This window comes from Patagioenas fasciata, chromosome 37 (assembly GCF_037038585.1).
Source record: "Patagioenas fasciata isolate bPatFas1 chromosome 37, bPatFas1.hap1, whole genome shotgun sequence".
NCBI classification, from domain to species: domain Eukaryota; kingdom Metazoa; phylum Chordata; class Aves; order Columbiformes; family Columbidae; genus Patagioenas; species Patagioenas fasciata.
The window spans coordinates 192,802-216,682 of record NC_092556.1 but is presented as its reverse complement, the minus strand read 5'-3'; the positions used below and the strand labels follow the sequence as shown (position 1 = coordinate 216,682).

Below are 23,881 nucleotides of genomic sequence, written 5' to 3'. Positions count from 1 at the left end.
ACCCCAAAATTCATCAATGGGACCCCAAAATTCATCAATGGGATCCAAAAATTCATCAATGGGATCCAAAACCCTCTGGAATTATTGTCCCCAAATCGCTGGAATCTGTGAATTGTTGTCCCAAAACTGGCTGAAATGACCCAAAAATCCACCCCTCTCCCCTCCCCCCACCCAGTACTCAAACTTTGTCCCCAAAGTTTGGGGGACCCAGGCGTGCGGGGAAGGAGACACGAGCCAGATTTGGGGTGAAAAGTGCTTTATTGAAGGGGGTCCTGCCCCCTTTGGAAGGCACAGGGTGGTCTGGGGACCCAGGAGTTCGGGAGGGACCCAGGCGTTCGGGAGGGACCCAGGCGTTCGGGTGTGGGGGGGGGGAATGATCCCCCTAGAGAGGAAGTGACGTCATTTGAGACAGGAACCCAGTTCAGACCAGTAACCCCCAGTCACCCCAGTTCATCCCAGTGCCGGGCTGGGTCACCCCGTTGCCACGGTGACGGCGATGATGGCGATGATGATGGCGAGGGTGACAACGACACAGGCGGCCATGAGCAGCTTCTTCTGTGGGGGGACAACACGGTCACGGGGGACCCAGGCGTCCGGGGGGGGGGACCCAGGAGTTCGGGGCAGGGAACCCAGGCGTCCGGGAGAAAAAGGGGTGGGAACCAAAGTTCCGGGTTATGGGGGCAGGGGGGGAAGGGGAAGGAGGAGACACCGAGGTGAGTGGGGGACAATTAGAGGTGACACCGAGGCAAACGGGGGGTCCCGGGTAGACCTGGTGGCCCTGGGAGTCCTGGGTAGATGTGGCGGCCCTGGGGGGACCCAGGTGTCTGGGATGGGACCCGGGGGATGGAGGGGGACCCAGGAGTTCGGGAGGGGACCCAGGCGTTCGGGAGGGGACCCAGGCGTCCGGGCGGACCTTGCGCGCCCCCTGCTGGCTCCGCTGCGCCACCACCAGGTGCTGCCGCCCCTTGTGCAGCTGCGTCCCCGAGTCCTGGATGTTGCGCTCGATCCGGTCGATCACCTCCCCCTGCACCAGTACAGACCAGTAGGGACCAGTAGGGACCAGTAGGGACCAGCAGGGACCAGTACGGGTCAGTAGGGACCAGCAGGGACCTGCATGGCCTGCCAGAGAAGGGCTACAGCCCCCCAGGGTCCCCATTCCCCCCTGGCTCTCCAGGTCCCCCCAGTGTCCCCAGTGTCCCCATTCCCCCCCGGCTCTCCAGGTCCCCCCAGTGTCCCCAGTGTCCCCATTCCCCCTGGCTCTCCAGGTCCCCCCAGTGTCCCCATTCCCCCCTGGCTCTCCAGGTCCCCCCAGTGTCCCCAGTGTCCCCATTCCCCCCCGGCTCTCCAGGTCCCCCCAGTGTCCCCAGTGTCCCCATTCCCCCTGGCTCTCCAGGTCCCCCCAGTGTCCCCATTCCCCCCTGGCTCTCCAGGTCCCCCCAGTGTCCCCAGTGTCCCCATTCCCCCCCGGCTCTCCAGGTCCCCCCAGTGTCCCCAGTGTCCCCATTCCCCCCCGGCTCTCCAGGTCCCCCCAGTGTCCCCAGTGTCCCCATTCCCCCTGGCTCTCCAGGTCCCCCCAGTGTCCCCATTCCCCCCTGGCTCTCCAGGTCCCCCCAGTGTCCCCAGTGTCCCCATTCCCCCCCGGCTCTCCAGGTCCCCCCAGTGTCCCCAGTGTCCCCATTCCCCCCCGGCTCTCCAGGTCCCCCCAGTGTCCCCAGTGTCCCCATTCCCCCCCGGCTCTCCAGGTCCCCCCAGTGTCCCCAGTGTCCCCATTCCCCCTGGCTCTCCAGGTCCCCCCAGTGTCCCCATTCCCCCCTGGCTCTCCAGGTCCCCCCAGTGTCCCCAGTGTCCCCATTCCCCCCCGGCTCTCCAGGTCCCCCCAGTGTCCCCAGTGTCCCCATTCCCCCTGGCTCTCCAGGTCCCCCCAGTGTCCCCATTCCCCCCTGGCTCTCCAGGTCCCCCCAGTGTCCCCAGTGTCCCCATTCCCCCCCGGCTCTCCAGGTCCCCCCAGTGTCCCCAGTGTCCCCATTCCCCCTGGCTCTCCAGGTCCCCCCAGTGTCCCCAGTGTCCCCATTCCCCCTGGCTCTCCAGGTCCCCCCAGTGTCCCCCGTGTCCCCATTCCCCCTGGCTCTCCAGGTCCCCCCAGTGTCCCCAGTGTCCCCATTCCCCCTGGCTCTCCAGGTCCCCCCAGTGTCCCCAGTGTCCCCATTCCCCCCCGGCTCTCCAGGTCCTCCCAGTGTCCCCATTCCCCCCCGGCTCTCCAGGTCCCCCCAGTGTCCCCAGTGTCCCCATTCCCACCTGACTCTCCAGGGTGCTCCCCAAGATGCTGAAGAGCTCCCCCAGTTCCCTCAGCCCCTTTTCCAGCCCCTGCAGCTCCCGGTGCCGCAGCCCCAGCTCATCCAGCGCCGCCCGGGTGATCCGCGTGGAGCTGAGGACCTGTGGGGACATCCCAGTCCATCCCAGTTCAACCCAGTCCATCCCAGTTCAACCCAGTCCATCCCAGTTCAACCCAGTGCCCCCCAGCGCCCACTGGTGACCCCGGGCCCTCTCACGTTGGAGATGAAAATCTCGCTCTGTCCCGACTCCACCATCTGCTCCAGCTCCTCCTCACTCACGGGGGGGCTGCCGGCTGAGGGACCCAGGCGTCCGGGAGGGACCCAGGCGTCCGGGAGGAAAAAAAGGGGGGGGAACCAAAGTTCAGGGTTATGGTGGTGAGGGGGAAGGGGAAAGAGGAGACACCGAGGTGAGTGGGGGGACAATTAGAGGGGACACCGAGGCAAATGGGGGGTCCCGGGTAGACCTGGTGTCCATGGGAGTCCTGGGTTGACCTGGTCTCCCTGGGGGGGACCCAGGAGATTGGGGGACACCCAGGGAAATGGGGGGGACCCAGGTGTCCAGGAGGGACCCAGGCGTCCGTGAGGAAAAAAAGGGTGGGAACCAAAGTTCCGGGTTATGGGGGCGAGGGGGAAGGGGAAGGAGGAGACACCGAGGTGAGTGGGGGACAATTAGAGGGGACACCGAGGCAAATGGGGGGTCCCGGGTAGACCTGGTGACCCTGGGAGTCCTGGGTAGATGTGGCGGCCCTGGGGGGACGCAGGGGACTGGGGGGGACCCAGGGGATTGGGGGGGGACCCAGGCGTCCGGGGCGGACCCAGGCATCCGGGGGGGACCCAGGCATCCGGGGGCGACCCAGGCATCCGGGGGCGACCCAGGTGTCTGGGAGGAAAAAAAGGGGAGGAACCAAAGTTCCGGGTTATGGGGGCGAGGGGGAAGGGGAAGGAGGAGACACCGAGGTAAGTGGGGGACAATTAGAGGTGACACCGAGGCAAATGGGGGGTCCCGGGTAGACCTGGTGACCCTGGGAGTCCTGGGTAGATGTGGCGGCCCTGGGGGGACGCAGGGGATTGGGGGGGACCCAGGGGATTGGGGGGGGACCCAGGCGTCCGGGGGGGACCCAGGCGTCCGGGAGGGACCCAGGCGTCCGGGGGGCACTCACCAATGAGCAGCTGCCTCCTCACCCTCTCCAGGTTCCGTTGCCGGTACCGGCTTTGGGCCTCGTGACACCGACCCGTGAGGCGCAGGAACTGCTGACTCAGCGCCGCGTGCTGCGGGGGGACACGGGGACACCCCCCCCGGAGTGACCCCAAAACGCCATTCAAACCACCCCGGGGACCCCGAAATCCAACCCTGGGACCCCCAAACCTGGGTGCGTTTCACTCGTGCCCGGATGGTGTTTCTGTTCTCGTCCTCCTCCTCCTCCCGCCCTGGCTCCAGCGCTGGGATGGGGGACCCAGGCGTCCGGGAGGGGACCCAGGCGTCCGGGAGGGGACCCAGGCATCCGAGAAGGGGACCCAGGCGTCCGGGTTACAGGGGCGGGGGGGAAATAAAGGAGGGAACACCAAAGTGAATGTGGGATGGGATTGGAAGTGACACAGAGGCAATGGGGGGTCCCAGGTAGACCTGGTGGCCCTGGGGGGACCCAGGGGATTGGGGGGACCCAGGAGTTCAGGAGGGACCCAGGCGTCCGGGGGGGGACCCAGGCGTCCAGGGGGGGACCCAGGTATCCGGGGGGGGACCCAGGCGTCCGGGTAACAGGGGCGGGGGGGAAATAAAGGAGGGAACACCAAAGTGAATGTGGGATGGGATTGGAAGTGACACAGAGGCAATGGGGGGTCCTGGGTAGACCTGGTGGCCCTGGGGGGACCCAGGGGATTGGGGGGACCCAGGAGTTTAGGAGGGACCCAGGCGTCCGGGGGGGGGACCCAGGCGTCCTGGGAGGGACCCAGGCGTCCGGGGGGGGACCCAGGCGTCCGGGGGGGGACCCAGGCGTCCGGGGGGGACCCAGGCGTCCGGGGGGGTCTCACCTCGCAGGCGGGTGCGAATCTGCCCCGTGAGCTCCTGGATCTCGTCCCTCAGCAGCTCCAGGTCCCGCTTGAGCTCTATGGGTGGGGGGCACAGAGAACCTATAGGGACCCTATAGACACCCTATGGACCCCAAAGTCCCCTCCCAGTTCCCCCCAATCCCCTCACAGTGCCCCCCAGTGAATGGGGGGAACTCCTGGGTCCTCCCCGCACTCCTGGGTCCCCTCCCGAACTCCTGGGTCCCTCCCTGAACTCCTGGGTCCCTCCCGAACTCCTGGGTCCTTCCTGAACTCCTGGGTCCCTCCCGCACTCCTGGGTCCCTCCCGAACTCCTGGGTCCCCTCCCGAACTCCTGGGTCCCCCCCGAACTCCTGGGTCCCCTCCCGAACTCCTGGGTCCCTCCCGAACTCCTGGGTCCCCCGAACTCCTGGGTCCCCCGGACGCCTGGGTCCCGCAGTTACCAGGGGGGGGCAGGGGGGTCCCCAGCGCCGCCTCCTGTTGCTGCTCCAGCTGCTCCAGTTTCAGCTCCAGCGTCCCCAGCGCCTCCCGCACCCCCCGCGCCTGCATTTGCATATGCTAATTAGCCCTTAATTAGACGCCGATATGCTAATTACACACTAACGGGGCGTGACACCCCCCCCTTGCCACCCCCCCAATGTTAATGACATGTTAATAAGATGCTGATTAGACAGTGACGTCACATTGGGACATGCTAACGATATGTTAATCATATGATAATGAAATGCTAATCATATGATAATGAGGTGGAATCTCCGCCCCTCTGTATTCTGCGCCCCCCATGCAACAGACTGTTAATGAGGTGTTAATTAGGCAGCAATTAATGGCAATGCATGGTGGGATGGGCAGTGGGTGGGTTAATGAGATGATAATTATATGCTAATGAGATGGTAATGAGCAGGTACCTGCAGGAGGGCGTCGGGCCCGGGGGGGCCGGGGGGGGTCCCCACCCCCATCAGCGTCACCCGCTCCTCGTCCTCATCGTCCTCGTCACAGCCCTGCGCGGCCGGACGCCTGGGTCCCCCCGGACGCCTGGGTCCCCTCCCGGACGCCTGGGTCCCCTCCCGAACTCCTGGGTCCCCTCCCGAACTCCTGGGTCCCCTCCCGAACCCCTGGGTCCCCTCCTGGGTCCCCTCCCGGGTCCTCCCCGAACTCCTGGGTCCCTCCCGAACTCCTGGGTCCCTCCCGAACTCCTGGGTTCCCTCCCGAACTCCTGGGTCCCCTCCCGAACTCCCGGGTCCCCTCCCGAACTCCCGGGTCCCTCCCGAACTCCTGGGTCCCTCCCGAACGCCTGGGTCCCCTCCCCGAACTCCTGGGTCCCTCCCGAACTCCTGGGTCCCCTCCCGAGTCCTCCCCGAACTCCTGGGTCCCCTCCCGAACTCCTGGGTCCCTCCCGAACGCCTGGGTCCCTCCCGAACGCCTGGGTCCCTCCCGATCTCCTGGGTCCCCTCCCGAACTCCTGGGTCCCCTCCCGAACTCCTGGGTCCCTCCCGAACTCCTGGGTCCCACCTCCCGCATCTCCGCCGTTCGGTCCCGCATGGTGGCGCTTTCCGGTCCGGGGGCCGAGGCGGAAGTGAAGTGGCCGCTCTGCGCCTGCGCCAGGGGGGAGGAGCGACCATGGAGTCGCGGCCGCTCTGGCCGCTCGGTCCTCCAAACCATAGACAGAGTCCTCCGGGGCTCTTGGCGGGGGGGTTAAACCATAGAGAGGGGCGGGAAGAGAGGCCGGAGCGTCGCCCCTTGAGCCTCCCAATGTGTGTGGGGGTGTCCCCCAGGGGACCCAGGCGTTCGGGGACCCCCCTCCCCCCGAAAAGGGGACCCAGGCGTCCTGGACTGCGAATGGGGGGGGGGCAGGACAAGTGTGCAAGACCTCGTGTAAAGGGCTGAGTGTGCAAAGGGCTGAGTGTGCAAAGGGCTGAGTGTGCAAAGGGCTCGTGCATGAGTGAGTGTGCAAAGGGCTCGTGCAAAGGGGACGAGTGTGCAAAGGGCTCGTGGATGAGTGTGCAAGGGGCTCGTGCAAAATCCTTGTACAAAGGGGACGAGTGTGCAAGGGGCTCGTGCAAATGGACGAGCGTGCAAGGGGCTCGTGGACGAGTGTGCAAAGGGCTGAGTGTGCAAGGGGGTCGTGCAAAGGGCTGAGTGTGCAAGGGGGGGGTGTGCGAAGAGCTGAGCGTGCAAGGGGCTCGTGGCTGAGCGTGCAAGGGGCTCGTGCAAGGGGCTGAGCGTGCAAGGGCCGCTCGTGCCCAGGCCCCTCCCCCCCCGCCGCAGCCCCTTTTGCGCAGCCGCCCCTCCCCCCCCCTCCCCTCCCCCCTCCGCAGCCGCAGCCGCCGCCGCAGCCCCCGGACGCCTGGGTCCCCTCCCGGACGCCTGGGTCCCCTCCCGGACGCCTGTGTCCCCCCCGGACGCCTGGGTTCCTTTCCCTCCCCCCTCCCCCCAACCCCATCCTGACCCCCTCCCCCCCCTCCCATCTCCCGGACGCCTGGGTCCCCTCTCTCTCTCTCCTCCCGGACGCCTGGGTCCCTCCCGGACGCCTGGGTCCCCACCATGAAGGACCGGACCCAGGAGCTCCGCAGCGTGAGCGGGGGGGGAACGGGGGGCGGGGGTATGGATGCTATAGGGGGCTATAGGATGCCATAGGGGGCCGTGAGATGCTATAGGGGCTATAGGATGCTATAGGGGGCTATAGGATGCCATAGGGGGCCGTAAGATGCTATAGGGGCTATAGGGTGCTATAGGCAGCTGTAAGATGCCATAGGGTCTATAAGATGCCATAGAGTTCCATAAAATGCTATAGGATCTATAAGATACTATAGGGGGCTGTAAGATGCCATAGAGGTGCCACAGAGGTCTATAAGATGCTATAGGATCTATAAGATGCTCTAGGCGCTATAAGATGCTGTAGGGGGTTATAAGATGCTATAGGATCTATAAGATGCCATAGGGGGCTATAAGATGCTGTAGGGGGTTATAAGATGCTATAGGGTCTATAAGATGCCATAGGGGGCTGTAAGATGCTATAGGGGGCTATAAGATGCCATAGAGGTCTACAAGATGCCATAGGGGCTATAAGATGCCATAGGGGCTATAAGATGCCATAGGGGGCTATGAGTGCTCTGGAGGGCTGTGGGGTGCATAGGGGCTATAGGGCACTATGGGGGGCTATGGGGCACCATGGGATGCTATATGGTGCTATAGGGGGGGGGCATAGGATGCTATAGGGTACTGTGGGTGCTATGGGGCACTATAAGATGCTATAGGTGCTATGGAGGGGCTATAGGATGCTGTGGGACACTATGGGGGTCTATGGGTGCTATGGGGTTCTATGGGTGCTATAGGGTTCTATGGGTGCTATAGGGTTCTGTGGGTGCTATGGGGGGGTGTAAGATGCTATGGGGCTCAGTGGGGGCTCTGGGACGCCATAGGGTGCTATGGGGTCTATAGGATGCTCTAGGGCGCTATGGGACACCACACAGTGCTATAGGGTGCTGTGGGTGCTATGGGGTGCTATAGGTGCTGTGGGGTCTATAGGGTGCTATGGGGGGCTATGGGGAGCTATAGGGCACTACAAGCTGCTATGGGGTCCTATAGGGTGCTATGGGTCACTATAGGGTGCTATGGGTGCTGGGGGGGCTATGGGCGCTATGGGTCACTATAGGTGCTGTGGGTCACTATAGGGTTCTATAGAGGCTGTGGGTCGCTATAGGGTTTTATGGGGGCTATGGGTCGCTATAGGGTTCTGTGGGGACTGTGGGTCGCTATAGGGCGCTGTAGGTCGCTATAGGGTTCTATAGGGGCTGTGGGTCGCTATAGGGTTCTATGGGGGCTGTGGGTCGCTATAGGGTGCTGTAGGTCGCTATAGGGTTCTATGGGGGCTGTGGGTCGCTATAGGGTGCTGTAGGTCGCTATAGGGTTCTATAGGGGCTGTGGATCGCTATAGGGTTCTGTGGGGGCTGTGGGTGCTGTGGGGGGACACGCGGGGGCTCCCCGGACGCCTGGGTCCCCCCGGACGCCTGGGTCCCCGCAGGGGGCGGGGCCTGGCCCCGGGATCCCCCCCTCGGCCAATGGGCGGCCGGGAGAGCGCGGGAGCGGGGCCGGGGGGGCGGCGGCCAATCAGGGGCCGCGGGGGAGGGGCGGGTTATGCAAATGAGGCGCGGCGGGAGCCAATGGCGCGCGGGGGGGTTGTGGTGCAGGGGCGGGGCTTATGCAAATGAGCCGGCGCGAGCAGCCAATGGGGAGGGGCGGGATCAGGCCACGGAGATGACTCACAGCTCTCGGCCAATCACAGCGTGGCTCCTCCCACCTATGCAAATGAGCAGGGGTGGAGGGCGGCCAATAGGGGCGCAGCGCTCAGTTTGTGAATGGGGGGAATGCCTGGGTCCCCCCTCCCGGACGCCTGGGTCCCCCAAAACCTGGGTCCCCCCCGGATGCCTGGGTCCCCTCTCCCGGATGCCTGGGTCCCCCAAAACCTGGGTCCCCCCCGGATGCCTGGGTCCCCCCCCTGACGCCTGGGTCCCCCAAAACCTGGGTCCCTCCTGGACGCCTGGGTCCCCCCGGATGCCTGGGTCCCCCCCCGGATGCCTGGGTCCCCCAAAAACCTGGGTCCCCCTGGATGCCTGGGTCCCCCCCCCGGATGCCTGGGTACCTCCGAGACACCTGGTTCCCCAAAACCTGGGTCCCCCCCCGGACGCCTGGGTCCCCCCCCGGATGCCTGGGTCCCCCAAAACCTGGGTCTGCCCCGGACGCCTGGGTCCCCCCCCAGATGCCTGGGTCCCCCAAAACCTGGGTCTCCCCCGGACGCCTGGGTCCCCCCCCGGATGCCTGGGTCCCTCCCAGACACCTGGGTCCCCCCCGGATGCCTGGGTCCCCCCCCGGACGCCTGGGTCCCTCCCAGACACCTGGGTCCCCCCCGGATGCCTGGGTCCCCCCCCGGACGCCTGGGTCCCTCCCGGACGCCTGGGTCCCCCGCAGGCCAAGGACAGTGACGATGAGGACGAGGTCGTCCACGTCGACCGCGATCACTTCATGGACGAGTTCTTCGAGCAGGTCGGGGCCTATAGACACCTATAGGGGCCCTATAGACCCCCTATAGACCCCACACACCCCCATAGGACCCCCAGACCCCCCATATGATCCCCAGACTCCCTATAGGGTCCAGAGACCCTCTATGGAACCAAATGCCCCTCCCCGAACTTATAGAGACTCTATAGACCCTCTATAGGACCCCCAGACATCCCCATGGACCCCATGGAGCCCCCAGACCCCCCTATAGGATCCACAGACCCCTATAGGATCCCCAGACCCACCATAGGATTCCCAGACCCTCTATAGGAGCCCCCAGACCCCCCATAGCATCCACAGACTCCCTATAGGGTCCGGAGACCCCTATAGGATCCCCAGAGCCCCCATAGGATCCCCAGACCCCCTCATAGGATCCACAGACCCCTATAGGATCCTCAGAATCCCCATAGGATCCACAGACCCCTCATAGGATCCACAGACCCCTATAGGATCCTCAGACCCCCCATAGGATCCCCAGACCCTCTATAGAAGCCCCCAGACCCCCCATAGGTCCCCAGACCCTCTATAGGAGCCCCCAGACCCCCCATAGCATCCACAGACTCCCTATAGGGTCCAGAGACCCCTATAGGATCCCCAGACCCCCCATAGGATCCCCAGACCCTCTATAGGAGCCCTCAAACCCCCCATAGGATCCATAGACCCCTCATAGGATCCATAGACCCCTATAGGATCCAGAGCCCCCATAGGATCCAGAGACCCCCCCCAAACCCCATATGGATCCCATAGACACCCCCCAGAGCCCCCAGCCCCACACATGGAGCCTATAGGGGCCAGAGCACCCCACGGCCACCCCTGGGACCCCCATGGTGTCCCCGTGTCCCCCTGTCCCCATTGTCCCCATTGTCCCCACGTCCGTCCCAGGTCCCCATTGTCCCCATGTCCGTCCCATGCCCCACGTCCGTCCCAGGTCCCCTTTGTCCCCATTGTCCCCATTGTCCCCACGTCCATCCCAGGTCCCCATTGTCCCCACGTCCGTCCCCATTGTCCCCGTTGTCCCCATTGTCCCCACGTCCGTCCCAGGTCCCCATTGTCCCCATTGTCCCCATGTCCATCCCATGCCCCACGTCCGTCCCAGGTCCCCATTGTCCCCGTTGTCCCCATTGTCCCCATTGTCCCCATTGTCCCCATGTCCATCCCAGGTCCCCATTGTCCCCGTTGTCCCCGTTGTCCCCATTGTCCCCATTGTCCCCATGTCCATCCCAGGTCCCCATTGTCCCCGTTGTCCCCGTTGTCCCCATTGTCCCCATTGTCCCCATGTCCATCCCAGGTCCCTGTTGTCCCCGTTGTCCCCACTGTCCCCACGTCCGTCCCGTGTCCGTCTGTCCGCAGGTGGAGGAGATCCGCGGCTGCATCGAGAAGCTGTCGGAGGACGTGGAGCAGGTGAAGAAGCAGCACAGCGCCATCCTGGCCGCCCCCAACCCCGACGAGAGTGAGCGGGGGACACGGGGACATCACTGGGGGACACGGGGACATTGGGGGACATGGGGACATCGGGGACATGGGGACAGCAATGGGGACATGGGGACATCGGGGGACATGGGGACAGCAATGGGGACATGGTGGGACATGGGGACATGGGGGTGAATGGCCATATGGGGACACTGGGGTGAATGGGGATATGGGGACAGGGGGACATGGGGACATCGGGAGACATGGGCACATCAATGGGGACACGGGACATGGGGGGACATCAGGGGACACTGGGGACATGGGGGGATATGGGGACATCAGGGACATGGGACGACATAGGGACATCAGTGGGGACATCAATGGGGACATGGGGGGACACGGGGTCATGGGGACATGGGGACATCAATGGGGACATGGGGGGATATGGGGACATCAGGGACATGGGACGACATAGGGACATCAGTGGGGACATCAATGGGGACATGGGGGGACACGGGGTCATGGGGACATGGGGACATCAATGGGGACATGGGGGGACATGGGGATATGGAGGGACATGGGGACACCAGAGGACATGGGGACATCAGGGGACATGGGGACATCGGGGGACATGGGGGGATGTGGAGGGACATGGGGACATCAATGGGGACATGGGGACATGGGGGTGAATGGGGATATGGGGACATTGGGGTGAATGGGGATATGGGGACAGGGGGACATTGGGGGACATTGGGGTGAATGGGGATATGGGGACAGGGGGACATGGCGGGACATGGGGACATGGGGGGATATGGGGACATCAGGAACATGGGAGGACATAGGGACATCAGTGGGGACATGGGGACATCAATGGGGACATGGGGGGACACAGGGTCATGGGGACACGGAGACATCAATGGGGACATGGGGGGACATGGGGATATGGAGGGACATGGGGACATCGGGGACATGGGGGGGAATTGGGGGACATGGGGACATTAGGGGGACCTGGGGATATTGGGGGGACATGGGAACATTGGGGGGAATTGGGGGACACTGGGACATGGGGGGACATGGTGACATCATGGGGACATCATGGGGGACTCCAGGAACTGGGGACACCATGTGGACACCATTGGGGACCCCATGGGGACATCATGGGATGTGGGGACACCATTGTGGACACCATGGGGGACACCATGGGATGTGGGGACCCCATGGGGACATCGTGGGGACCCCATGGGGAGGTGACAGCCCTGTCCCCGCCATCCCCAGAGACCAAGCAGGAGCTGGAGGACCTGACGGCCGACATCAAGAAAACGGCCAACAAAGTGCGCTCCAAGTTGAAAGGTGACACGGGGACACTTGGGGACACTGGGGGACACTTGGGGACACGGGGACACAGGGGACATGGGGACACGGGGGACATGGGGACACGTTGCGAGCGGTGTCCCCGCAGCCATCGAGCAGAGCATCGAGCAGGAGGAGGGGATGAACCGCTCGTCGGCCGATCTGCGCATCCGCAAGACACAGGTGACCCCCCCTTGTCCCCAGTGTCACCCCCGTGTCCCCAACATCACCCCCCTGTCACCCCAACGTCATCCCCGTGTCCCCAACCCAATGAGATCACCCAGAACCCAATGAGATCACCCAGAACCCAATGGGGTCAACCCAAACCCAACGAGCCCATTCGGAACCCATTGGGTCACCTAGAACCTGGGGGGGACACCCCAAACCCAATGGGGTCACCCAGAACCCAATGGGGCCACTTAGAACTCAATGAGGTCACCCAGAACCCAATGACATCCCTTAAAACCCAATGACATCACTTAGAACCCAACGGGGTCAGCCAGAACCCAATGGGGTCACCTAGAACCTGGGGGGAAACCCCAAACCCAATGGAGCCACTCAGAACCCAATGGGGCCACTTAGAACCCAATGGGGCCACTTAGAACCCAATAACATCACTTAGAACCCAATGGGATCACCCAGAACCCAATGGGGCTACTTAGAACCCAATGGGGCCACTTAGAACCCAATAACATCACTTAGAACCCAATGGGATCACCCAGAACCCAATGGGGTCAACACAAACCCAACCACCCCCTGGACCCATCGTTACCTCCGATGTCACCCCTGTGACCCCCAATGGCGGCGACACCGCCCCCCCCGTTGTTCCCCCATTGTCACCCCATTGTTGTCCCCCCGTTGTCCCCAGCACTCGACGCTGTCCCGCAAGTTCGTGGAGGTGATGACCGAGTACAACGCCACCCAGTCCAAGTACCGCGACCGCTGCAAGGACCGGATCCAGCGCCAGCTGGAGATCAGTGCGTCACACGGGGCGGGGAGGGGACACCTGGGGACACCCCGGGGGAAGGGGGGGTCACCCCCATGTCGCTTCCGCAGCCGGGCGGACGACCACCAACGAGGAGCTGGAGGACATGCTGGAGAGCGGGAAGCTGGCCATCTTCACCGATGACGTATGTGACCTAGGGGGCTGTGGGGCGCCTGGGACCCAATGGGGCGTCTAGAACCCAATAGGACTGCCTAGAACCCAATAGGGCCGCCTAGAACACAATGGGGCGCCTGGGACCCAATGGGCCCACTAAGAACCCAATGGGGGATGCCTAGAACCCAATAGGGCTGCCTAGAAGCCAACAGGGGTGCCTAGAACCCAACGAGGTCACCCAGAACCCAATGGGGCCACTTAAAACACAATGGGGTCACCCAGAACCCAATAGTGTCAACCCAAACCCAATGAGATCACTTAGAACCCAATGGGGTCACCCAGAACCCAGTGAGATCACTTAGAACCCAATGGCATCAACCCAAACCCAATGGGATCACTCAGAACCCAATGGGGTCACCCAGAACCCAATGGGGTCACCCCAAACCCAACGGGGTCACCCCAAACCCAACAAGCCCATTCAGAACCCATTGGGTCACCCAGAACTGACCCGAATCCCCCAAACCCCACCCCCGACGCCCCCATTGGCCCACTCTCTTGGCCCCGCCCAGATCAAGATGGACTCCCAGATGACCAAGCAGGCGCTGAACGAGATCGAGACGCGGCACAACGAGATCATCAAACTGGAGACCAGCATCCGCGAGCTGCACGACATGTTCGTGGACATGGCCATGCTGGTGGAGAGCCAGGTACGCCCCGACCAATGGGCTTGCTTAGAACCCAATGGGGCCACCCAGAACCAATGGGGTCACCCTGAACCCAACAGGGTCAACCCAAACCCAATGAGATCACTTAGAACCCAATGGGATCACCCTGAACCCAATGAGCCCATTGAGAACTCATTGGGTCACCTAGAACCTGGAGGGACACCCCAAACCCAATGGGGGCACCCAGAACCCAATGGGGTCACTAAGAACCCAATGAGATCACTTAGAGCCCAGTGAGATCACTTAGAGCCCAACGAGCCCATTCAGAACCCATTGGGTCACCTAGAACCTGGGGGGGACACCCCAAACCCAATGGGATCACCCAGAACCCAATGGGGTCACCCAGAACCCAATGAGATCGATTGTTTGGATGGTTAATTGGTTGGGTGGCTGATTAATGGGTTGAGTGGTTGGTTAATTAGGTGGACGGTTAATTGTTCAGTTGGTTAATTGGGTGGTTGGAAGGTCTTGGGGCCACCAAGGGTCACCTAGAACCCACCCAAAGCCATTTTAGGTCCTCATTGCCTCACCTAGAACCCACCCAAAGCCATTTTAGGTCCTCGTTGCCTCACCTAGAACCCACCCAAAGCCATTCTGGGGCCTCATTGCCTCACCTAGAACCCCCCCAAAGCCATTCTGGGGCCTCATTGGCTCCTCTAGAACCCCCCCGAACCCCTCCTTGGTGCTGATTGGCTGCCCCCGGTGGGCGTGTCCGTAGGGGGAGATGATCGACCGCATCGAGTACAACGTGGAGCACTCGGTGGATTACGTGGAACGCGCCGTGTCCGACACCAAGAAGGCCGTAAAGTACCAGAGCAAGGCGCGGAGGGTGAGCCGGAACCGCCCGGACGCCGGGGTCCCTCGGGGAAACGGGGCCCGGACGCCTGGGTCCCTCGGGGAAACGGGGCCCGGACGCCGGGGTCCCCGGCGGGGGTGGGCGGTTGGGTAACGGCCGCTCTGTTCTCTTTCCCCCCGCTGCCGGATGCTGCGCCGCTTTTCATTCTCATTCATCCTTCAAATTCCTAATTCGTGGGTTTATTTCTCGATTTCCATTCGCTTTTTAATTTCATTTTAATTTTAATCCACGTTTTTATTTGGCTTTGATTTCATTTCCCGTTCCTGTTTTTCTTTTCAATCGACTTTGGGTTGAGGGTTTTTAATCTCATCTCCTCATCTGTGAAATTTCATCACCCGGGCTTTGAAATTCTCAAAATCTTGGAAACGTTTGAAATTTTGAAATTCTGGAAATTTTGGAAATTTTTACGTCATTTGGAAATTTTTATATTTTGAAATTTTTACATTTTGACATCATGAAAATTTGCATTTTGAAACTTTGGAATTCTGGAATTTTTAAACTTTTAATTTTGAAAATTTTAACTTGAACTTTGGAAATTTTGAATTTTTTACATTTTTCAATTTTGAATTTTTTGACATTTTTCAATTTTGAATTTTTGGAATTTTTTCAATTATTTTGAAATTTTGACATTTTTCAATTTTTAATTTTTGACATTTTTCAATTTTTCAATTTTGAATTTTTGACATTTTTCAATTTTGACATTTTGACATTTTGAATTTTTTACATTTTTGAAATTTTGAATTTTCGACATTTTCCAATCTTGAATTTTTTACATTTTCCAATTTCGAATTTTTTTACATTTTCCAATTTCAAAATTTTGACATTTTACAATTTTGACATTTTTGGAATTCTGAATTTTTGACATTTTGAAATTTTGAAATTTTGGAATTTTTGAAATTTTGGAATTTTGGAATTTTGGCATTTGGCATTTGCATTTGCAACCCTGCGTGGCGCGGGCGCTGCAGAAGAAGATCATGATCATCATCTGCTGCGTGGTGCTGGGGGTGGTCCTGGCCTCGTCCATCGGGGGCACCCTGGGCCTGTAGCCCCTCCCCCTCGCCCCTCCCCCCCCTTAATTAATCACCCGTTAATTACCCCCCCCCCCCCCGGAACGAGACCGAACCCCCACGCGCCCCCAATAAACAATGAGATGATTCATTGGGACCTCCATCCATCCCATCTGCCCCCGGACGCCTGGGTCCCCCGGACGCCTGGGTCCCTCCCGGACGCCTGGGTCCCTCCCGCTGCCATCGATGGGGGTGGGGGGTGACCCCAGGGAGGGGTCAGAGGTCATGGGGGGTTGTGAGGGGTCATGTGGGGGATGGGCCATGGACCATTCAACCAATTAACCAACTAATTAACCACCCAACCCATTAACCAACCACCCAATTAACCATCCACCCACTCAACTAATTAATGAACCACCTGACACATTAATCAACCATCCAGCCAATTAACCATCCAGCCAATTAACCATCCAGCCAATTAACCATCTAGCCAATTAACCAACCCCCCCAATTAACCAACCCCCCCAATTAACCACCCAACCCATTAATTAACCAACCGCCCAACCCATTAATCAACCATCCAACTAATTAATGAGCCCCCCAACCCGTTAATCAACCATTCAGCCGATTAATTAACGCCCCGCCCTAATTAACCCCCGCTGGCCCCGCCCCCTCGTGGTGACAGACGATCAACAGCTGAACCGCTCCCGGCTCCGCCTCTTCTTGCTCCGCCCCCCCGGACGCCTGGGTCCCCTCCCCGAACTCCTGGGTCCCCACCCGGACGCCTGGGTCCCCCCGCCCCAGGGCCAAAACTGGGTCGTTTCACCAATTTAATCACGTGGGCGGAGCCAAAGCGTCGAGTGGGAGGAGTCAAAGCCCCCCACACACCCGGGGGGTGGGTGGGACCCGGACACCTGGGTCCCCTGGTGGGGGGGTCGGGGTCAAAGGTCGTCGGCCAGCAGCATGGGGGAGCCCAGGTCGCGCTGGAGGCTCTCGAGGGAGGCGGGGCTGAGCCGATGGACCTCCAGCCAATCAGCGAGCAGCGAGGCCGACAGCGGCGCCGAATCAGCTTGGCTGGGGCGGGGAGGGGGGCGGAGCTTCAGCCCGGATGCCTGGGTCCCCTCCCGGATGCCTGGGTCCCTCCTGACCTCCTGGGTCCCTCCCGAACTCCTGGGTCCCCTCCCAGACACCTGGGTCCCCTCCCGAACGTCTGGGTCCCCTCCCCGAATGCCTGGGTCCCCTCCTGGGTCACCTCCCACACTCCTGGGTCCCTCCCGGATGCCTGGGTCCACCTCCCGAACTCCTGGGTCCCTCCCGAACTCCTGGGTCCCCTCCCGAACTCCTGGGTCCCCTCCCGAACTCCTGGGTCCCTCCCGAACTCCTGGGTCCCCCCCGGACGCCTGGGTCCCCTCCCGGACGCCTGGGTCCCTCACCTGTCCTTGGCGTCGCCCACGGCGTCCAGCGATTGGCTCAGAAACTCCTCCAGGTCGAACCCCACCCCGTAACCGGCGCCGCTGCCCTTGGGGGTCCCCGAGAACACGGGGGGCAGCGGGTCCTCCACCTGCAGGGGGCGCCGGCCGTGAGCGGGACACCCGGCGCCCGGACGCCTGGGTCCCTCCCCAGAAGCCTGGGGACACTGAGGGACACTGGGGGACACTATTCACAGCATTATTAACTCTGGAACCTACTGATCACATCTACAGCATACACAGCTCAGCGTTAACTCTGAAACCTACTGATCACATCTGTAGTGCACACAGCTCAGCGTTAACTCTGAAGCCTACTGATAACATTTGAAACCTACTGATCACATCTACAGTGTACACAGCTTGGTGTTAACTCTGAAACCTACTGATCACATCTATGGTGTACATAGCTCAGTGTTAACTCTGAAACCTACTGGTCACATCTATAGTGTACATAGCTCAGTGTTAACTCTGAAGCCTACTGATAACATCTACAGTGTACACAGCTTGGTGTTAAATCTGAAACCTACTGATCACATCTATAGTGTACATAGCTCAGTGTTAACTCTGAAGCCTACTGATAACACCTATAGTGTACACAACTCAGTGTTAACTCTGAAACCTACTGCCTGGGGGACACCAGGGGACACTGGGGGACACCAGGGGACACTGGGGGACACCAGGGGTCACCTCACCTGTGACTTGGAGAGCTGCTGCGTCACGGTGGCCACGTCGGGGTCGGGCGGCGGCTCCGGCCACGGTTGGGGGGCGGCGGCGGGCGGGGCGGCGGGCGGGGCCGGGTCGGGGGGCGGGGCTGGGGGGCGGGGCCGGGCGCGGTCGCGCATGCGGGTCCAGCGCTCCAGCAGGTGGCGGTCGTCGTCGCTCAGGACCAGGCCGCGTGGCTCCCGGCGCCGCTCGCGCTCCCGCTGCCGCTTCTCGCGCTCGCGGGCGCGCTCCTGGCGCCGCCGCCGCTTCTCCTCGCGCTCGCGCTGCCGCTCGGCCGCCGTCACCGGCTTGCGCACCTCCGCGGCCTCCGCGGCGGCCAATGGGGGGTCTGCGGGGAGGAGGGAGCCAATGGGAGGCGAGGGGGGAGAAGGTGAGGCAGTGGGAGGCAAGAGAAGACAACCCAAGAGCACAGGTCACCAACCCAACCATGACCAACCCAACCATGACCAACCCAACCCAACCACGACCAACCTAACCCAACCACGACCAACCCAACCATGACCAACCCAACCCAACCACGACCAACCCAACCATGACCAACCCAACCCAACCACGACCAACCCAACCCGACCACGACCAACACAACCCAACCATGACCAACCCAACCATGACCAACCCAACCCAACCACGACCAACCTAACCCAACCACGACCAACCCAACCATGACCAACCCAACCCAACCACGACCAACCCAACCCAACCACGACCAACCCAACCCAACCACGACCAACCCAACCCGACCACGACCAACCCAACCCAACCATGACCAACCCAACCGTAACCAACCCAACCATTACCAACCCAACCCAACCACGACCAACCCAACCCGACCACGACCAACCCAACCACGACCATGACCAACCCAACGACGTACTCAACCACGACCAAGCCAACCATGACCAACCCAAGCCAACCCAATTCAACAATGAACTCAACCATGACCAACCCAAATATGACCAACTCAACCCAACCGTGACCAACCCAAGCCAACCATGACCAACCCAAGCCAATCCAATCATGACCAACCCAACCACAACCAACCCAACCCAACCCAACCTGACCATGACCATCCCAACCCAACCACGACCAACCCAATCATGACCAACCTAACTCAATGATGATCAACCCCACCATGACCAACCCCACCACGACCAACCCCGCCCCACCAACCTCTGGCCACCAAAACCTTGAGCAGAAGCCACACACCCAACCCTTCACCCCACGAGGGGACCCAGGGGTCCAGGTGCCACCTTCCCCCGCACCTTTGCTCTTGTTCCTCATGGCCGACTTGAGCAGCGCCGCCTTGAGCGCGGCCTTGGTGTCGTCCGAGATGGCGCCGTCGCGCTTGGGCGGGGCCCCCGGCTCCGCCTTCACCCGCGGGGACCCCATTGGGCAGTCGGGGGCGGGGGCGGGGCTGGGCATGTCCACATCGGCACACGGCCAGGCGGGGGCGGCGGTGGCCGCCGCGACATTGACGTTGGCCACGTTCACACCGGGGGCGCCCGCGTTGGCCTTCGCCGCGTTGACTTGGGCGTTGACCACGTTGGCGTTGACCACATTGACTTCGGCGTTGACCGTGTTGACGTTGGCGTTGACCGTGTTGACGTTGGCGTTGATGCCACTGTTGACCACGTTGGCCACGTTGACGCTACCGTTGGCCAGGTTGACCGCGTTGACGCCACTGTTGGCCAGGTTGACCGCGTTGACGCTACTGTTGACCACGTTGGCCACGTTGACGCTACCATTGGCCACATTGACCACGTTGACACTACCATTGGCCACGTTGACGCTACTGTTGGCCAGGTTGACCGCGTTGACGCTATGGTTGACCAGGTTGACCGCATTGACGCTACTGTTGACCACGTTGACTGCGTTGACGCTACTGTTGACCACGTTGACGTCGCTGTTGACCACGTTGACGCTACCGTTGACCGCATTGGCGCCGCCGTTGACTGCGCTGACGCCACCACTGGCCCCGGCGTCCCCGTTGGCCGCGCGTTGCGCCGGCGCCAGCGCCCCGCGGATGCCGTCGCGCCGCGCGTGGAAATCCTCGATCTCGGCCACGATGGCCGCCTTGATCTCCTCCTTGGTGAGCGCGCGGCGGTCGAAGGCGAAGTCGAAGGCGGGGACGCACTCGGGCTCGTCCTCGGGGTCGTGGTACTTGGCCAGGAAGGGGTGGCCCAGCGCCTCGGCCACCCCGACGCGCTCGCGGGGGTCGAAGCGCAGCATCCTCCCCAGCAGCGCCAGCGCGGCGGGCTCGGCGTCGCCGAACAGGCTCTCCCAGGGCACCGGCGGGCGCGGCGGGAGGCTCTTGACGTAGGCGCGCACGCGCTCGGCGCCGATGGCGGCCATGACGGCGGCGGGCGGCGTGCCCAGCACCGCCATGATGAGCTGGAGCTGGTGCACGTAGTTGCGCCCCGGGAAGAGCTGGCGGCGCCCCAGCATCTCGGCGAAGATGCACCCCACGGACCACATGTCGATGGCGCGGGTGTAGCGGTGCAGCGAGAGCAGCAGCTCCGGCGCCCGGTACCAGCGCGTGGCCACGTACTCGGTCAGGAAGGCTTTGGCGTGCCGGGGGTCGCCCCCCAGCCCCCTGGCCATGCCGAAGTCACCGATCTTGAGCTCGCAGTTCTCGTTGACCAGCAGGTTGGACGGTTTGAGGTCGCGGTGCAGGACGTTGGCCGAGTGGATGTACTTGAGCCCGCGCAGGAGCTGGTACAGGAAGTAGCGCACGTGCTCCAGCGACAGCGGCTGCGACGAGTGGATGATCTGGTGCAGGTCGCTCTCCATCAGGTCCAGCACCACGTAGCTGTCGGTGGAAAGAGGGGGGAAAGGGACCCAGGCGTCCGGGAGGGGTCGCTGGTGGGTTGGCGTTGCCCAACGGGCAAGGTGGGGTTTGGACCGTGTGGCCTCCCGCCCTCCAGGGGGCGCTGGGGACGTCCCCATGGTGTCACCACCACCCCGTGGATCAAGTGGGGTCCATCCCATGTGTTCCCATGACCCACAGAAGGGGTTGGGGACGTCCCCATGGTGTCATTACCACCCTATGGATCAAGTGAGGTCCATCCCATGTGTCCTCCTGCCCTCTAGGGGGCGCTGGGGAAGTCACTATGGTGTTACCACCACCCTATGGATCGAGTGGGGTCCATCCCATGTATCCTCCTGGCCTCTAGGGGGCGCTGGGGACATCCCCATGGCGTCACCACCACCCCGTGGATCAAGTGGGGTCCATCCCATGCATCCTCCCACCTTCTAGGGGGCGCTGGGGACGTCCCCACGGTGTCACCACCACCCCATGGATCAAGTGGGTTCCATCCCATGTGTCCTCCCACCCTCTAGGGGGTGCTGGGGACATCCCCATGGTGTCACCACCACCCCATGGATCAAGTGGGGTCCATCCCATGCATCCTCCCACCCTCTAGGGGGCGCTGGGGACGTCCCCATGGTGTCACCACCACCCCATGGATCAAGTGGGGTCCATCCCATGCGTCCTCCAAGAGGACCCAGGCGTCCGGGAGGGGTCACTATGGGTCAACATCACCCAATGGGGCAGGTGAGGTCCACCCCACATATCCCAGGGACCCACGCTAGGGAACCCAGGCATCCGGGAGGGACCCAGGCGTCCGGGAGGGGTTCAATGCCACCCCCGTGGTGGCACCGGGGACCCCTGGGGCTCAGTCCCACGCGTCCCCCCCGCCCCACGGGTGCCCCCCGGGGGTCGCTATGGGGCGGGACGCACACGGAGCGGAACTCGCCGTAGGGCACCGTGGGGCGCAGGATGTCCTTGATGCCGATGATGTTGTCGTGCTTGAAGTGCTTGAGGATCTTGAGCTCGCGCAGCGTGCGCTTGGCGTTGGTGGCCACGTCGAACGCGTTCGGGATCTTCTTGATGGCCACCGCCTGGCCTGCGGACCCAGGAGTGCCCCGGGGGACCCGGGAGTGCCCCCAGGGACCAGGGAGGTCGGGAGGGGAGCCAGGAGTGCCCCAAGGGACCCAGGAGTGCCCCGTGGAACCCAGGAGCGCCCCGGGGGACCTAGGAGTGCTCCGAGGGACCCGGGAGTTGGGGAGGGGAGCCAGGAGTGCCCCAAGGGACCCAGGAGTGCCCCATGGAACCCAGGAGATCAAGACACGAACCAGGAGTTTAGGGAGGGACCCAGGAGTGCCCCAAGGGACCCAGGAGTTTGGGAAACCCACCCAAGGGAACCCAGGCATCTGGGAGGGGACCCAGGAGTTCAGGAGGGACCCAGGAGTTTGGGGAGGGACCCAGGAGTTCGGGGAGGGACCCAGGAGTTCGGGGAGGGGACCCAGGAGTTCGGGGAGGGGAACCAGGAGTGCCCCCAGGGACCCAGGAGTTCAGGAGGGACCCAGGAGTGCCCCAAGGAACCCAGGAGTTCGGGAGGGACCCAGGAGTGCCCCAAGGGACCCAGGAGTGCGGGAGGGACCCAGGAGTTCAGGACGGGACCCAGGAGTGCCCCAAGGGACCCAGGAGTTCATGGATGGGAACCAGGAGTTCGGGAGGGGACCCAGGAGATCGGGGAGGGGACCCAGGCATCCGGGAGGGACCCAGGAATTTGGAGGAGGACCCAGGCGTCCGGGGGGGACCCAGGCATCCGGGAGGGACCCAGGAATTTGGAGGAGGACCCAGGCGTCCGGGGGGGGACCCAGGCATCCGGGAGGCACCCAGGAATTTGGAGGAGGACCCAGGCGTCCGGGGGGGACCCAGGCGTCCGGGAGGGACCCAGGAATTTGGAGGAGGACCCAGGCGTCCGGGGGGGGACCCAGGCATCCGGGGGGGGACCCAGGCGTCCGGGGGGACCCCGCCGCGCTCACCGGTGTCGCGGCGCCGGGCGGAGCTGACGACGCCGTAGGCGCCGGTGCCGATGGTCTCGATGATCTCGTACTCATCCCCCACGTCGAACGTGACGTCCAGCGCCCGCGCCTTGAGCAGCGCCAGGGGGCCCCCGCCCGGGCCCCGCTCCGCCTCCGCCATGGGGCCTGCGGGACCCTGCGGCCGGGACCCACACGGCTCAGGACCCAGGCGTCCGGGCCCCACACACCCCAGGGAGCCACATATCCCAGGGACCCAGGCATCCGGGACCCACACGGCTCAGGACCCAGGCGTCCGGGGCCCACAGACCCCAGGGACCCACATAACCCAGGGACCCAGGCGTCCGGGGCCCATAGACCCCAGGGACCCACATATCCCAGGGACCCACATATCCTAAGGACCCAGGCGTCCGGGACCCATAGACCCCAGGGACCCACATAACCCAGGGACCCACATATCCCAGGGACCCACATATCCCAGGGACCCAGGCGTCCGGGACCCATAGACCCCAGGGACCCACATAACCCAGGGACCCACATATCCCAGGGACCCAGATATCCTAAGGACCCAGGCGTCCGGGACCCACACACCCCAGGGACCCAGGAGTTCGGGGGGGGACCCAGGAGTTCGGGAGGGACCCAGGAGTTCGGGGAGGAACCCAGGAGTTCGGGAGGGACCAAGGAGTTTGGGGAGGGACCCGGGAGCTCGGGGAGGGACCCAGGCGTTCGGGGAGGGACCCAGGAGTGCGGGAGGGGACCCAGGTGCTCGGGGGGGACCCAGGGGTTCGGGGGGAACCCGGGCGTCCGGGAGGGGACCCAGGAGTGCGGGGGGACCCAGGAGTGCGGGCCGTTCCCATGGCGACCGCCCCCGCCTCGCTCACCTCCTCCCGCCGCTTCCCCGCGGGGGGACCCGGATGCGGCCCCGCCCGGCCCCGCCCCCTCCCGAGCGCGCCGGCCAATCAGCGCTTCCCCACCCTCAGCCCC

The 23,881-nt window shown here is 62.9% G+C and overlaps 3 protein-coding genes across 4 annotated transcripts; 1 reads left to right on the top strand and 2 right to left on the bottom strand.

Moving 5' to 3' along the window:
• Positions 1 to 239: 239 nt before the first annotated feature.
• STX4 (syntaxin 4) lies at positions 240 to 6,119 on the bottom strand. The gene is made up of 10 exons (XM_065859539.2): positions 5,886 to 6,119; positions 5,282 to 5,374; positions 4,820 to 4,919; positions 4,362 to 4,436; positions 3,700 to 3,773; positions 3,494 to 3,602; positions 2,550 to 2,626; positions 2,296 to 2,433; positions 914 to 1,024; positions 240 to 555 (listed from the first exon to the last, which is right to left on the bottom strand). The coding sequence occupies exons 1-10, from the start codon at positions 6,033 to 6,035 to the stop codon at positions 472 to 474; spliced, it is 1,011 nt and encodes a 336-aa protein (XP_065715611.2). The 5' UTR covers positions 6,036 to 6,119; the 3' UTR covers positions 240 to 471.
• Positions 6,120 to 6,667: 548 nt separating this feature from the next.
• Positions 6,668 to 16,029, top strand: LOC136114193 (syntaxin-1B). 2 transcript variants are annotated; one of them, XM_065859511.2, is made up of 10 exons: positions 6,670 to 6,947; positions 9,342 to 9,416; positions 10,782 to 10,881; positions 12,117 to 12,191; positions 12,301 to 12,374; positions 13,060 to 13,168; positions 13,248 to 13,321; positions 13,860 to 13,997; positions 14,734 to 14,844; positions 15,837 to 16,029. In XM_065859511.2, the coding sequence occupies exons 1-10, from the start codon at positions 6,918 to 6,920 to the stop codon at positions 15,915 to 15,917; spliced, it is 867 nt and encodes a 288-aa protein (XP_065715583.1). In that variant the 5' UTR covers positions 6,670 to 6,917; the 3' UTR covers positions 15,918 to 16,029. The 2 variants fall into 2 exon arrangements, with proteins under 2 accessions (XP_065715582.1, XP_065715583.1); XM_065859510.2 differs by lacking the exon at positions 15,837 to 16,029 and having other exon boundaries at positions 6,668 to 6,947; positions 14,734 to 15,100.
• A 666-nt stretch (positions 16,030 to 16,695) lies between these two features.
• Positions 16,696 to 23,862, bottom strand: MAPK7 (mitogen-activated protein kinase 7). Its single transcript, XM_065859509.2, has 7 exons — positions 23,779 to 23,862; positions 22,901 to 23,075; positions 21,810 to 21,975; positions 19,333 to 20,879; positions 18,040 to 18,398; positions 17,312 to 17,439; positions 16,696 to 16,952 (listed from the first exon to the last, which is right to left on the bottom strand). Exons 2-7 carry the CDS (start codon positions 23,058 to 23,060, stop codon positions 16,820 to 16,822), a joined length of 2,493 nt encoding a protein of 830 aa, XP_065715581.1. The 5' UTR covers positions 23,061 to 23,075; positions 23,779 to 23,862; the 3' UTR covers positions 16,696 to 16,819.
• Positions 23,863 to 23,881: the final 19 nt, after the last annotated feature.

Excerpts from the sequence above, each read along its gene's own strand:
- STX4 (XM_065859539.2), bottom strand. The coding sequence starts at position 6,035 with ATGGTTTGGAGGACCGAGCGGCCAGAGCGGCCGCGACTCCATGGTCGC. Across the intron at positions 4,920-5,281 it reads GGCCCGACGCCCTCCTGCAG|GCGCGGGGGGTGCGGGAGGC; the intron begins GTACCTGCTCAT and ends ATGCAAATGCAG. Across the intron at positions 4,437-4,819 it reads GACCCCCCTGCCCCCCCCTG|AGCTCAAGCGGGACCTGGAG; the intron begins GTAACTGCGGGA and ends CCCCACCCATAG.
- LOC136114193 (XM_065859510.2), top strand. The coding sequence starts at position 6,918 with ATGAAGGACCGGACCCAGGAGCTCCGCAGC. Across the intron at positions 10,882-12,116 it reads CGCCCCCAACCCCGACGAGA|AGACCAAGCAGGAGCTGGAG; the intron begins GTGAGCGGGGGA and ends CGCCATCCCCAG. Across the intron at positions 12,192-12,300 it reads AGTGCGCTCCAAGTTGAAAG|CCATCGAGCAGAGCATCGAG; the intron begins GTGACACGGGGA and ends GTGTCCCCGCAG.
- MAPK7 (XM_065859509.2), bottom strand. The coding sequence starts at position 23,060 with ATGGCGGAGGCGGAGCGGGGCCCGGGCGGGGGCCCCCTGGCGCTGCTC. Across the intron at positions 21,976-22,900 it reads CGCCCGGCGCCGCGACACCG|GCCAGGCGGTGGCCATCAAG; the intron begins GTGAGCGCGGCG and ends CTGGGTCCGCAG. Across the intron at positions 16,953-17,311 it reads GTGGGCGACGCCAAGGACAG|CCAAGCTGATTCGGCGCCGC; the intron begins GTGAGGGACCCA and ends TCCCCGCCCCAG.